At 37.8% G+C, this 14845-nt stretch overlaps 1 protein-coding gene across 3 annotated transcripts in view; it reads right to left on the reverse strand.

Annotated features, from left to right (window-relative positions):
• Nucleotides 1-458: 458 nt before the first annotated feature.
• The window catches only part of pear1 (platelet endothelial aggregation receptor 1), a 43355-nt gene continuing 28968 nt past the window's right edge, over nt 459-14845 (reverse strand). For all 3 annotated transcript variants that reach the window (XM_058746712.1, XM_058746713.1, XM_058746711.1), the window contains 19 exons: nt 13972-14096; nt 13680-13801; nt 12620-12728; nt 12396-12532; nt 11902-12114; nt 8308-8482; nt 8101-8221; nt 7754-7917; nt 7293-7395; nt 6588-6734; nt 6363-6494; nt 5865-5993; nt 5169-5294; nt 4883-5092; nt 4634-4743; nt 3806-3932; nt 3633-3695; nt 1844-2044; nt 459-1305 (listed from right to left, as the gene is read on the reverse strand). In XM_058746712.1, the coding sequence (XP_058602695.1) occupies nt 1163-1305; nt 1844-2044; nt 3633-3695; nt 3806-3932; nt 4634-4743; nt 4883-5092; nt 5169-5294; nt 5865-5993; nt 6363-6494; nt 6588-6734; nt 7293-7395; nt 7754-7917; nt 8101-8221; nt 8308-8482; nt 11902-12114; nt 12396-12532; nt 12620-12728; nt 13680-13801; nt 13972-14096 (2657 nt within the window). In that variant the 3' untranslated portion in view covers nt 459-1162. The remainder of the gene's footprint in view (nt 1306-1843; nt 2045-3632; nt 3696-3805; nt 3933-4633; nt 4744-4882; nt 5093-5168; nt 5295-5864; nt 5994-6362; nt 6495-6587; nt 6735-7292; nt 7396-7753; nt 7918-8100; nt 8222-8307; nt 8483-11901; nt 12115-12395; nt 12533-12619; nt 12729-13679; nt 13802-13971; nt 14097-14845) is intronic.

Genomic DNA, 14845 nt, shown 5'->3' on the forward strand with positions numbered 1-14845 from the left:
TACTATAATATTGAAGGTTAAAATTGACTGATTTGTTAAAATTACACAAGTTTTTAAAATAATAAATTAGGCCCTACATAATATTTCTACTTCAATTCGTTTAAAAAAAAAATATATATATATATATATATATATATCACTGTCATTGTATGTTGTTCCTGCCGCGACGTCAAGAAAAAAAAAAAAAAAAAAAATTATAAAATAGAATTCTGTGTCGCTTACTGTCGCGGGTGTTTTGGACAAAAATTATATCGAAAAGACACTTTTTATCGCGTCACGTCTGGTTGGGACACACGGTGTTACAGTTTGTAACTAAAATGGCTGCGAACTCAGAAATAAAGTCAGAGATGGATTATTTTTCTACAAGTATCATCTGAGTCGCCATGAGTGAGTAAATTAGAAAATTTTTATGTTTGGTTGGCATCTCTTAAGTCACAGACAATGAGATTCATGACAAGTTGTGCTTGAAAACTTTGATTTTATTTACACTATTTACAATTCTTATTGGTTGAACTCAGTTGACATTCATAGCAAAATGTAGCCTACCCAATGTTAGATCTTACAAACACGAAAACTTGATCTGTAGCTGTTAAAAATGATATTATTTACACCCTGATTACCAGATTAGATAAGAAACATGAATAGCATTTAAAACAGAAAAAATATGTAGCATTTAACCCATTAATGCCCAGACCAGATTTTCTATTAATGTCTTTACTTGCACATCTTTTATATGAGCATATGTGCCGTTCTTTTGCAGTTTTTCACATAAGATTTAATACAGCAACTTGTGATAGGTGAAAAGATTTTTGTATTGAAGCTCCAACGAGTCACCACATGACACGCAGCAAGTTGTCGAAATCTCTTTCTAAGGTCGTCTTTTTATATGCCAGTAGTTTAGCCACCCAAAAATATTGTCGGAAGAAAATGAAAAATAAAGTCCTTGGCAACATCCACAGGCTTGCATGGGTTAAATGCCTGTAAAAGTGATCTTTTTTTCTCCATGAACATTCAAAGGTTGTCAGTGTTGTCCAGCAGATGGCAGTATTGCGCAGTTTTGGTGGCATCCATCCATTCATCTGTGGTGGGCAGTATTTCAGTTTGTAAAGCTGACTCTGTATTTGGCAGTGATTTTAGGGAAGAACCAAAGTCTTTAATGAGATCAGTGGGGCAGTCTTCGTGGCGATGGAGAGGGTGGTCTCCGCACTGGGGGCAGATCATAATGCCCAGGAATGTGGCTGTTGGTGGGCAGATCATAATGATTCTGAGGTTCCTGTTCCACAACGTTGCCAAGGGAACAGTGTTCTGAAATACAGTGAACAAACATATTTTAAATGCTGTATCAGACAACACTTCAAAGCCAATCATGTTGTCATGTACCCTTATACATGAGGAAAAAATAAAAATATTTATATTTTAAAAAATCATGTATTTCATATTAACATATTTTGGGCATTTTTTAAATATATATAATACATATCTAAATATATTTGTATTGTCAAAAATATACATGAAAAATGCACTTTGCATCTGGCCCTCTGAAATAAATGTTTATAATGTATTGTATTTGAAAGCTTAAAAAAAAATATATTCAATTTAAAAAATATATTTCCCAAAGCTGTGTTGTTTACAGCATGCATATTTAATATTAATATTTTAATATAAATTACGTACACACACATATACATATATATATATATATATATATATATATATGTCTGTGTGTGTCTGTGTGTGCCTGTGTCTGCATAAATACTAATTGTAGACATTTTAATTTCTAAAATATATTTTGTCAACATTCTCACATCACAGAGCAATACCCAATTTCTTTTAATATAACTACCTCTGCATGACAGATTGGGGGGTATCATAACCGGTGGGCTGATTTCAGTGTAGGATCTTTCACGAGGCACTGCAGACTTCATCTCCATGTAGCTGCTCTCTGGAGGACAAGGTGGCAGGCCAGGCAGATCTTTGATGGTGGCATACGGGTTCTCACTGTTTAGAGAGCTGCTGCTCACTGCCACACATGAATCTTTCAACTCTGCAACCACAACATCATGTTAAACGCAACTAAGATGCACCGTGTGCACAATTATTAGGCAAGTTGTATTTTTGAGGATCAATTTTGGTATTGTACAACAGTGCTCTTGGTCAATCCAAAATGTTAACAAACCCTCAAACCTGAACATTGGAGTAGTGAAACTGAAGTTTTGGCTTTCTTAAGAGAATATCTACATGTACACCATTATTAGGCAACTATTAGTGTGCAGAATTATGCAACTAAATGAAAACCAAAGATTTTTCCATCTCACTTGTTTATTTTCACCTGTTAAAGTGAGAATAATAAACAAACTCAATTTACAAATAAACATTTCTGAAATTTCAAAAAGAAAACCTCAGTGACCAATATAGCCACCCTTCTTCTCGATAACAGTCACAAGTCTTCCATTCACGGAGTCAGTCAGTTTCTTGATCTGGTCAGAATCAACTTTTTGTGCAGCCGCAACCACAGCCTCCCAGACACTGTTCAGAGAGGTGTACTGTTTACCTTCACTGTAAATTTCCTGCTTAAGAAGGGCCCAAAAGTTCTCAATAGGGTTTAAGTCAGGTGAAGAAGGGGGCCATGTCATTAGTTTTTCAATTTTAAGGCCTTTACTGGCCAGCCACGCAGTGGAGTACTTTGATGCATGTGATGGAGCGTTGTCTTGAATAAAAATCAAAGTCTTCTTGAAAGATGCAGACTTCTTCCTGTACCACTGCTTGAAGAAAGTGTCTTCTAAAAATTGGCAGTACATTTTGAGTCCATTTTCAACCCGAAAAGGTCCAACTACCCCACCTCCACCTTGCTGGCGTCTGAGTCGAAGTGGAGCTCTGTGTCCGTTACTGATCCAACCACGGGCCCATCCATCTGGTCCATCAAGAGTCACTCTCATCAGTCCACAAAACCTTTGAAAAATCTGTCTTCAGATATTTCTTGGCCCATTCTTGACGTTTCAACTTATGTGTCTTGTTCAGAGGTGGTCGGGTTTCAGCCTTTCTTACTTTGGCCATGTCTCTGAGAACTGAACACCTCATACTTCTTGACACTCCAGGTAGGTTGCAGTTGTGGAATATGGCAGCACTGGAGGATAATGGGTTCCTGGTAGCTTCATGTTTGATTCTTCTCAAATCTTTGGCGGTTAATTTGCGTCTTTTCTTCTCGACACGTTTCTTGCGACCCTGTTGACTATTTGCTACAAAACGTTTGATGGTTCTGTGATCACGCCCCAATATCTTAGATATTTCAAGAGTGCTGCATCCCTGTGAAAGACTTTTTACAATTTTTGACTTTTCAGAGTCAGTTAAATCTCTTTTTTGGCCCATTTTTCCTGAGGAGAAGAATCTGCCTAATAATTATGCACACCTTGATATAGGGTGTTGATCTCCTTAGGCCACACCCTCCCTCGTTACACAAATACACATCACCTGATATGCATTAAATCCAGTAAGCATTCAAGTTTATACAGCTTGGACTTGGAAATTATGGATAAAATTATGATATGGTCAAAATAATCACTTGCCTAATAATTGTGCACACAGTGTATATAGAAGAACATAATATAGAAGAAGAATGTCTGGGGGACTTTTACCTTTGTTGTAGTGCTTCCCAAGAGTAGCACTATAGCTGTAACTTCGATCGATGCCAAAAGCCCCTTCAAACACAACAAGACCACATTCAATTTACTTGGACAGCTGCACTACACAGAACAAACTAAAAATATAGTGCAGTCATACGGTGAAACTGTTTCCCAGTATCCATTACCTGGATCTTTTGGTGGCTCCTGGTGTTTCCAGCCTGGAGGAAGAGTTGCATTAGTGTCAGTCACAAACAAACCTCTCCTCTCCCGCTCCATGTTCTTCAGACTGCAGAACAGCTGGTTGTTGGTGTTCTGTCAAAGCGTGAAACATAAAGGAAAGTTGTGTTTGTAATATATGCAAAATTCTGCTGTTGTAATCAATACTGCATAGCCCACTACTGCTGACAGAGATAACTGATTTAAGGTTATGCATAAATAACTGTCAAAATTAAGAAATGACCAATTCTTATGGAAGTCAGTGTCTTATAGAAGTGCATTTCCACCACATAAGAAAAACATGCTTTGGTAAACCATAGTTATGGAAAAGTCATAATTATAATATTATAGAAATTATAACAAGTCCTACCAAGTCTTATAAAGAGATAAATTGTGAATTATAAGATTTTTTGTGATAAGTCAATAATGACATTAAAATTAAATAAAATTATTTTTTGTACTACTGACTTTTTCATCTTTTAAAATTTTATCTCAATTTTAAATTATACACTTTTTATCTTATTTTATCTCACTTTACTAATTGACTTTTTATCTCATAAATTCACATGTTCATACACTGAACATTTAACTTTTAGCTTTTATCCAAAGTGACTTACATATGAGTAACATTTGAAGCAATTTGTGACAGAGCTAACAAAATTCATAGTGTACAGTTTGGCTATGACAATTTACATTCTGTGCACAATATTCCTATAGTAATAGTAGAATGCTAGCATGCTACTCAGAACATGGTATGTACCATGTTATTATACATATAATACCATAGTATTACTCACCTTGATGGCTCGGTCCTGGTTGTTGGGCAGGTGTGGCAGTGGAGGTCTGTTTTGAGACAGCGTGTGGTAACTCGGGTTTGAGTAATAGTGATGGTAGCTGTGTGGAACATCTACAAGAAATAAGCAAACACAAAATAAAAATGTGTATAAATATATCAGATTTTCAGTATAACAATTCCTCATAGTCTTTAATTTATACAAATGAAATGAGGCGCTACTAAAAGTATCAAAAACTCCCGTGGCTCATACCTGGCACAGCGTACTCTGAACTGACGGTGCGGGTTGAAGAGAAAGACACAACGGGTGTGTTGCTTTGTTTGTCCTGCTGTCTGCGCCGATACAACAACAAAACAGCCAACAGGAGCACAACCAGAATCACCAGCACCACAATTCCTGCAATCGCACCCCACGAGTCCTTCTCCACCGGAGACACGGGCACCATCATACTCAGCTCTTGCTCTGAAAAAACACACAGCCATTAATATTTCAGTGTTTAACATACAGAAAATCAAATGTTTTTAGGCTGTTTTAATACCTGGTTTGCAGTCCTCGCCTGGTACAGGTACACACACACAGTCTCCAGTGTGAGGGTCGCAGGAATGGTTGGGGGGACACGAGCAAGTCTGAGCACAGTTAGTGCCAAAGGTCCCAGTCTGACACACTGCAAAGACAGACATTTGGCAAATGTTTGATGAACTGGTAGAGTGACGGACATATTGAGCCTGATCCAGGAATAAAAATGTATTTTCAGCTGAGAATTACAGTATGACTTATTTATTCCGAAACCACATCCAGGAAATCTGGCAAACAGTCTTTTCTAAGAGAAGCAACTCTTAATATTCTACTTAAGCTTAATCATTGCAGTCATTTTCTTACTCAGTATTTTTGTTTTCCAGTACAAATCTAAACATTCTTCAATCAAGATGTATTTACTTAAGATGCACAATGTTTTGTTTTCTGACAAATTTATCAAAATTAAGTGAGGTTTTTGGTAAAAAAAAAATATATATATATATTGGGAAAAGTAGTGAGGTAAGAAAAATCAACTTTATTCAAAAGAAAAACAAGTTTTTTTGTTTGTTTTTTAAACGCATTGGCATAAATTTTTCTCTCACTTAATTTTGATTAATTTCTCAGAAAATTAAATGTAACATCTTTGCTTGAGATATGAAATGAAGCTAGTGAAATCAAATATTCTCTCATAGACGAGGTCTGTTGTCCAGAAACTCACATAAAGAGCAGTCTGGTCCAGTCCATCCGGCGGGACAGAGGCACAAACCATCCTGGTGATGACATGTCGCATTGTTGGTGCACATGCACACATTGCTACAATGGCGTCCATACCGACCCATTGGGCAGGCTAGAAGTCAAACAAAAACAGCAATTAAATGATTTTTACAAGTATTAAAATAGAGGATTACACTGTAGACAATTTGCTGCTATGGAAGTAATAGGTTTAAAGAGATAATTCACACAAAAATTTTCTGACATTACTTACCTTCACGTTGTTTCAAACTTGTATGCTGCTATTTTATATAACAATGACTTAAATTGACAACTTTTATGGTGTTGTTAGCCTTTCTTTTTGGTCTTTGACAGATGTGGTCACTATGAACAGTCATTGTATGGAAAAAGGCTTCAAAATTCTCCATTTGTGTTTGATTTTTAGTTCAAAAGAAATGAATAGCAATTTGACCAATTTCATTAAGTAAGTCTGTGTTTATCTAACCTTGTTCACACAGGTGTCCGGTATATCCAGGCAAACACAGACAATCGCCTGTTATGTGATGACAGGAAGAAGCATGTACACATGGTGGACATTGACGACTGCACCTCTCTCCAAATAGACCAGCACTACACACTACACAGAAGAGAAGAGAGTATTGTCTAAACCAGCTGTAATGTGACCTCAGAGACGCTGATGGATGCACAGGTATATACAGTCTATACTCACTGTGTTGACACTGAGCTCCCCAGAATCCGGGTTTGCACAGGCAGGTTCCCGTATGTGCCTGACAGGTGGCGCTGTTGAGGCAGGAGCAGGTCTGGTTGCACTGAAGGCCCCACGTTCCCTCTGGACAGTGCTGTGTACAACGCAGACCTGCAGAAGAAATTGGATGAGTTACCTAAACTGTCATGTGCTGTTTGAGATCTAGTGCCCTATTTTTACTTGGATTTCTCTCAGCCTCAGATATATTTATATGACTCTCTGACTGGTGTACATACTATAGAGACTTCAAAATTACTATTATTATATTTACATGTGCATCACTTGAGTCTCAAACATAAAAATCAAGTCAATCTCAACAGATAATGAAGGGTCATATAATATATAGGGTATAGTAAAGGTCTACACTGCATTATGGGTGAGATCAATGGAGAGGAATAATTAAATATGCAAAGAATGGCACACTACTCATACTATTTTTGTAGTATGCAATATCTAAACCATTCACAGTATGCACATTTTCTGTAGGTATGCAAACTTGACATACACATTTGCTGATGTATCCCATAATGCAATGCGCTTGGCTCATCCTTCTATTTCCTGAGTGACTGAGTGCTTCACTCATTATTTGATCAGCCAGAAGCTGCTTCTGCTTTAAACATTTATCACTGCATACTGTACACTGTTTTTGCATATTGAATGAAGTCCTACCTGTCCAGCCAGGTAAACACAGACACTGGCCTGAAACACTCTCACATCCTTCATCATGCAGACAGTCACATTTGTGCTGACAGCCTGGGCCGAATGTCCCGATCTGTTTAAACCAGAATGGAAATATTGATTCAGAACAATCAAATAACTCTGACTCTTCCCAGTGAAATTATACAGCTCTAACATAATTACTACTTTAATTTGAATGATGGCCATGCAACATGTACTCTGAGCAAAGAGTGTTATGCATTTGCCATCAGGTTAACTTTTGCTGATGGCGTAAAATTAGTGCAGATGATTTAGGAGACAGATATGCTGAACAGACAACAACACAGATGTCAAACTCAGTTCACAGGAGCAAAAAGTGTGAATAAAAAGTACTGGACTGGACTGAAATTCTGAACTGGCTTTTGTAAATCAAATATATGAGCACTGTATCATAAAGCAGATGTTTGACTTACTGGACAGGGCTCGTCACAGGAAGCTCCTCTCCACCCTGCCGTGCACTTGCAAGACCCATCGGCAGGGTGGCAGGATGCTCCATTTGCACACTGACATGTGAAGTTGCAGCCAGGACCCCATGTGCCCGCTGAACATGCGATAGAACAGTCAAGTCCTCTCCACCCTAAACACACACAAAAACACTGTTGGGGATAGATAGATAGATAGATCGATAGATCGATAGATCGATAGATAGATAGATAGATAGATAGATTACTGACTCACTGATGCTCTGGATTCATTGACTGAGTGTTTCATTCTTGAAATAAGTAGTTCATTCTTTCTTTTAATGTGTACCAGAACTTACCTTCCTTACAGAAACATGTTCCATCGATGGGAGAGCAGGCTATAGAGTTTACACAGGTACAGGGAGACAAGCAGTCCTTCCCATAGAAACCATCCTCACAAAGCTTCTCACAGTGTAGTCCCTACACATACACACAGGAATATTAATGTGGAATATTATGTGGTATTGAGGAAGTTATTCTGTTTGTGATTAGATCTGTCCACTCACTGTGTATCCGGGTGAACAGTGGCACTGGCCTGTCACCGTGTCACACACCCCTCCGTTCACACAGAGACAGGGCTCCAGGCATCCGTTACCATAATGACCATCAGCACAAGTTTCATTACAATATAGCCCCGCCCACCCAGACTGACAGGTACACTCCCCCTTCAGAGGATGACAGCTGTAATATCCATGACATAATCAATATATACAATTACTCAAACTAATCATTTTTTGTCATCAAACAACATTTGGTTAATTGAATGAGCAGCTAATTGGTCAACCCAAATAGTTTGTCTTTGTTCTCAGTGTTGTTATCATTAAAGCTGCAGTCCGTAAGTTTTGCCTCTTGGTCGCCTTCTCTGTTTTAAAACCTGGAATTGCAGCTCTGTGCTGAATTAGCTTCCTTCAGTGGGGTTGTACTCCGGCACGGCTACAGCGCGGATGAATCTAATGTTTTGAGGAGTATGTGTGTCAGTCTGTCAGTCACTGCACCGGTGTAGATACTGTACTTAGTAGAGATGCACCGATACTGAATTTCACTGCTGATACTGATAGCCGATTATTCAGAATGATATCGGCCGATACCGATAGTTATGTGCGAGTTAAAATTTTACATGGTCGCATTTGTGCCAGTGCATGGTCTGCGCTGCTCCAAAACGTCTGCTCTGCTCCATGCATAAAGCGTGCATTGCAGAGCTGCCGCATAGTGCAGCAGGAGTAAGATTTCTGATCACGTGAAGAGAGCGAGAGAGGCGCTTTCAATGCGAACTCTGTGGGAGAAGAGCCTGCTGGTTTATACTCACCGCTTCAGCACGAGCAGCAAAAATGATGCGAATACTGAGGAAACAATGGCGGACAGGACGGAGGATTTGGTATTCAAGCGAAAGTAAAATAAAAGACTGCTTCTTAAACCAGAGAAAGTGAATATGTTGGCTTTGTCTTTGCTGTTTATCTCACGTTACGCTATGGAGGCTTTCCATAGCCGATAGTGAAATAAATTGGCTTTTATCAGCCGATACCGATTGTTGGCCGATACATCGGTGCATCTCTAGTACTTAGGAATCACAGATTCTAGCCAACGTCTTGGAATATATGACCCAAATAAGAATTTTCACCGTATATTGCCATCTGAACAAGTAAGTAACAGGTCTGCCATGTTTGTTCTGACCAACTGAGGAAAAAAGCATTACAATACATTGCGCTACCAATGGTAATTAAATCTAATGATCGGTTAGCTCATATCACATCTAACCATGCAAATTATTATTATTGTTATACTTTGTTGTTAACATTAATAATTTGAGAATATAGTGTGTATTAGCATGTACATTTCAATTTCTGTACAGTCTAAGCTCTAATTGTCATACCATTCGAATTTCATATTAAGAAATTCTTTTTAACCCTGCTGTGAGAAAAGGCTATAAATGATCCGCCACCTGCAGGATCCTCACATGAGATAGTCTACTAGCTGGGACAACTTCTTTATGTTTACAGATGTGACTTAATGACGCGGTAGCAAGCTCAAATTTCCCGCGAAAACCTACCCGTACCACTCAAATTAGAAAACATTATTATCAGCTTACCATTGTGAATCGGGCTAAAGTAAGGCGATAGTTTTGAACACTGGCTGGTTATGTACTTGCTCAAATATTGATTTCAGATCATTTTAACCCCAAAAAGTTACGGACTGCAGCTTTAACTACACCTATTAAATACATTGAAAATAATAAATATTAAAACTATTAAGATGAATAAGTTTGTTAATGGAAGTAAAGCTTAAATAAAATAAAATATAAATATCATATGAAAAACTTAAAGGGATAGTTCACCCAAAAATTTTAATTCTGTCATTAATTACTCACACTCATGTTGTTCCAAACCTGTAAGACCTTCGTTCATCTTCAGAACACAAATTAAGATATTTTTGTTGAAATCGGAGAGCTCTCTGACCCTGCATAGACAGCAACGCAACTGAAATGTTCCCAGGTCCAGAAAGGTAGTAAGGATACTGGTAAAAGCGTCCATGTGACATCAACTCAAAATAACACTGAAAATAAAAAAACAAAAATATCAATTTCATTCAACAATTCTTCTTCCCCGCGTCACCGTCTTACACCATTTGAGAGGACCACGGCACATGCACGCGCTTTCCGATGAACGCAAACAACAATAAATTATGTTATTTATGTTTTCTTTGCACACAAAAAGTATTCTCGTAGCTTTGCAAAATTGAAGTTGAGCCACTGATGTCCCATGGACTGTTTTACTGATGTCCTTACTACGTTTCTGGGTCTGGGAACATTTCAGTTGCGTTGCCCGTCTACAGAGGATCAGAGAGCTCTCAGATTTCATCAAAAATATCTTAATTTGTGTTCCGAAGATAAACGGAGGTCTTACAGAAGGGTGAGTAATTAATGACAGAATTTTCATTTTAGGATTAACTATCCCTTTAAATTAAAAATAGAAAATTAGTTGCCTCGTCAATGAACTGAAATAAGATTAAGTACTGTTACGTCCCAGGACGTATTTTTATTGTTGTTTATTCTTTTCTGGTACAAATGTGTGGGTGTGATTGTGTGCCCTGTGTTGTGCTTGGTGTCTCTCTCTCTCCCTCTCTCACTCTGTCCCCTCTTAGGCTGAATCACCATCACCTGTAGCTTGTTATCAGAGCGTGCCTGTGGCTGAGAGTGGAGTATATGATGGCAGTCCAGTGTTTGCTGCCCAGAGATACACTTCTCCCCTGCTCCAGACTGAACACTTTGGTGGACTGTTGTTTGTCCTCAGATTTTGAGTGGTGTATTAGCGAGTGGCTAATAGTGCTCCTGTGGTGAGCTGTGTCTAAAGATCATACTTGACCCTGTTATTGCTTTGTTGAAAAGCCTAAGATAAGTGACAAATAATATATATTCTTTTTCTGTATATTGGGTGAGTTAAAAGGGAAGCTGTAGGGAGAGAGTGCCTTTTTCTTTGAATACTACTTTCATTCCTGTTTTTGGTTCAGTTAAGGAGTTGAGGGAAGTTTTATGTTGTTTATTTCTGTTTTCTTTGGGCATTTGAGGTAAGGTAGTTGCTCTTAAAAAATTAGTTAGTTAATCATTTTGTTTGTTATTTTAGGTCTTGCTCTCTCCTGAGCCATTGCTCCCTATACCTTTATTAAACTGATTGTCCTCCTTTTCTATAAACCTTTTTTTTAATCTATCGCTCAATCTATCGGTGTTGTCTTCACTCTGGGACAGAGGACTGAAGTGTGTTTTTGCAGGTTTCTTTTTGATTTTATGCTTTTTCCTTTGCTACTTCCCTTCACAATCCCCTAGACAGGAGGGGAACGTAACAGTACTAATATTGCTAACTGTAATAAAAATAAATTAAAACTTTATAGAAAAATGACTAAATATTAAACTAAAATGTAAAATAAAAACATTAAAATAAAAGCTAATTAAAAATTTTAATAGAAACTATAATAGTACATAAATAATACTAAAGTAAAACTGGTTCTGAGAACAAAATGCATGTAATTTTCTCTTAGTAGTTGTGTTCACACTGTGACAAATCAAAGTTAGTGATCATCAGTAATAGACATGGAAGCACACAACACACCTGAGAGTGTTTTGTGAGTTGCAGAGGCATTGGTGTTCGCAGTGCATGCCGTAGGTCCCATCAGGACACATCCTGTGATCACAGCGTGGACCCTTAAACCCCGGCTCACACAGACACCCACCGTGGATGTTATAGCACCGGGCTCCATTAGCACAGTCACACACACCTTTACAGTCCTCACCGTATGAACCCACTGGACACTCCTCGTTACACCTTCACAAGAGACACATGCTCACTCAAGAGGTAATCATACAGTATATCCATGCTGCTCAAATAACTATCAGAGGCTTTACTGTGGATTTCAGATTTTTTCAAGATTCTACAAATCAATAATTACATTATTATGGCCAACTACAAACAATAAGTTGTCATTTAGCAAATAGTTTCTAGACTGGTGGGTTGTGACCCGAAAACAAGCGTCAAGTCTGTTCTGATAGGACTGCAGATAGTAGAGAAAAATAAAGCAAAATGCAAATATTATGCATTATGCAGACCTTTCTCCAGTGTAGCCTGCATCACACTGACATTGGCCTATTACTGGATCACAGTGGCCTCCATTGTGGCACAAACATTCTTTAGCACAGTTTGGACCAAAACGGCCCGGTGGACACTGCTCAGTACACACTGCACCCTGAAACAGAGAGAGAGTGGCTAAAAATGGATGTTCAACAAAGAATAAACAAACAAAAAACCCACAGCCAAAACACAGATTTCTCACCATCCAGCCAGGAGGACACAAACACACCCCTCTCCCCTGACAGATGCCTCCATTCTGACATGGGCAGCGTGCAGGACAGCGGCTCGGTCGCATGCACGGCTCCTGGCACCTGAGCGACAGAGACACGTGGGGCGCACAGTGAAAATCTGATTCAAAATTAAATTCAAACATGGACAGACAATGATAACGATTTAGAACTGTAAAAATGTAAAACCACAAAAAATATGGTGTAAAATGATTATGGAATATTTCAGATGCACAATTTCTTGGCCACTAACCAAATAGGTAAATTTGTTACAATGACCATGTGAACTCCTTTGTACAAAATGTCAAATTTTGAAGATTTCTGAAATAAATTTTTCAATTAAACTTTTCATTCAAATTGGTATGCTGGTGATTTAATTTGTAATGGAAAGAAAATTCAGTCAGAATATTAATTGTGAAATTAACACATGGCGTAACATATGCATGAAGTTATTTTTTTCAACAGTGTTCTTATTGTTAAAAAACGCTTTTAGAAGTTGGAATAAAATAAAATGTAAAACTATTATATGAAAAAATTTAACTTGAAATGTTATCTTGGCAGCTAACTGAAATGCATACATTTAAGAAGAAGTACTAAGATTACTAAAACTAAAATGGAAATAAAACTGAACCAAAATATAAAAAACTAAAAACGTATAAAACTGCATAAGTACAAAACCAAATTACTAAAACTTAAACTAAAATGAAAATTATAAAAATAAAATTCGAAATACTGAAAAATACAATAATAGCATATAAATAATACTGATTTCCAGTACTAAGACACTCAAAACAGTTTAAAAAAAAAAAAAATTCAGTAAAGATAAGGAAGACAGATGTTTACTGTATGCATGACACAACATACTGTACTGTATATAATGTCAGCAAAATGCTATAAAATAAGGATAATGTGAGGTTTGGAAAAATATACATAGGCATATGTGACAAGAGTAAATTTAGCATTTGAAATCCTTCCATAATATACAGAGAGCAGTAAGAAACCACATTATTATTCTACGGTACTTCCTGTACTCACAGAGTTCCAGTAAATCCATCTCTGCACACACATTCTCCAGTGGTTTTATTGCAGAATCCTCCTGTTCCACACTGGCACTGCTGCAGACAGCCCTGACCGAACGACTTTGCAGGACAGGGGTCCTGACAGGAAGAAAATATGTTGAATTAAAATAATTAAACTTTGAATATACAATAATCTGTAATATATTGCAACTTTATCCTAATGACATCATATGTTTTACTTGGATAAAACAGGTAATTTGCATGCTACCACATCAAGCTCAATAAAGAGGTTGTTGGTGTGTTTGTACCTGGCAGTGTTCACCAGTGTATCCGGCTGGGCACTGACAGCTTCCTTTAATAACGTCACACTCTCCCCCGTTCTGGCACTCGCAGCGCTGCCTGCAGCCTGGACCCCAATGCTGGGCATCACATGCTAAACACAAACACAAATTCAGCTAAATCTGAGATATCGGCAAACACACACATTATAAAGTCTGTTCAGATGCATTTACATGAAGCTTTTCTTTGGGTTTAAGTGGTTTTCTTATTGGTCTGACTGTGTTTGGATATTTGAGCAAATCAGCGCTAAAGGATTCCTAAATACTTGAGAGATTCTCTTGAGCATCCCTGGCATTTAGAGCAAGACAAATTGATAGCGTGATTGACCAGAGAATTTGTACGGAGCTCAACAGAAGGAATGAGTTTCAAATGGGAAATTTTACAGATGGAGTTTGGCCGGACCTCAGAGAGAGCTCAGGCCAGCGCTCACACAGGGATTGGATTTCGGTCATGACACAACCTTAACTGATGACACATACCCTTTAGGGGTTAAGAAGAGGAATCCATCACAGAAACAGGCACACACACACACACACACACACACACACACACACACTCATGCAGTGCATGTCAAGATGAAGAGCTCATTACCAAGAAAGCCTCTCTGGAACTCAAAGAGATCATTAATCAGTGAGGATCTGAGCTCATTTGGCTTCTTTGTTACTAGTTAACTTTATTCCAGTGTATTGAATAGTTTCTTTCTGTTTTGATAAGAAAAAATATACAGTGTAAAAATTATATATATTTATTTTTTTAAATCGTATTTATACTACTATTTATTGAAGAAGTTTTGCTGCATTTATTTGGTCAAAATACAGTAAAAACAGAAATATTGTGAGATAT

The sequence above is a fragment of the Onychostoma macrolepis genome, chromosome 16 (assembly GCF_012432095.1).
Source record: "Onychostoma macrolepis isolate SWU-2019 chromosome 16, ASM1243209v1, whole genome shotgun sequence".
NCBI classification, from domain to species: domain Eukaryota; kingdom Metazoa; phylum Chordata; class Actinopteri; order Cypriniformes; family Cyprinidae; genus Onychostoma; species Onychostoma macrolepis.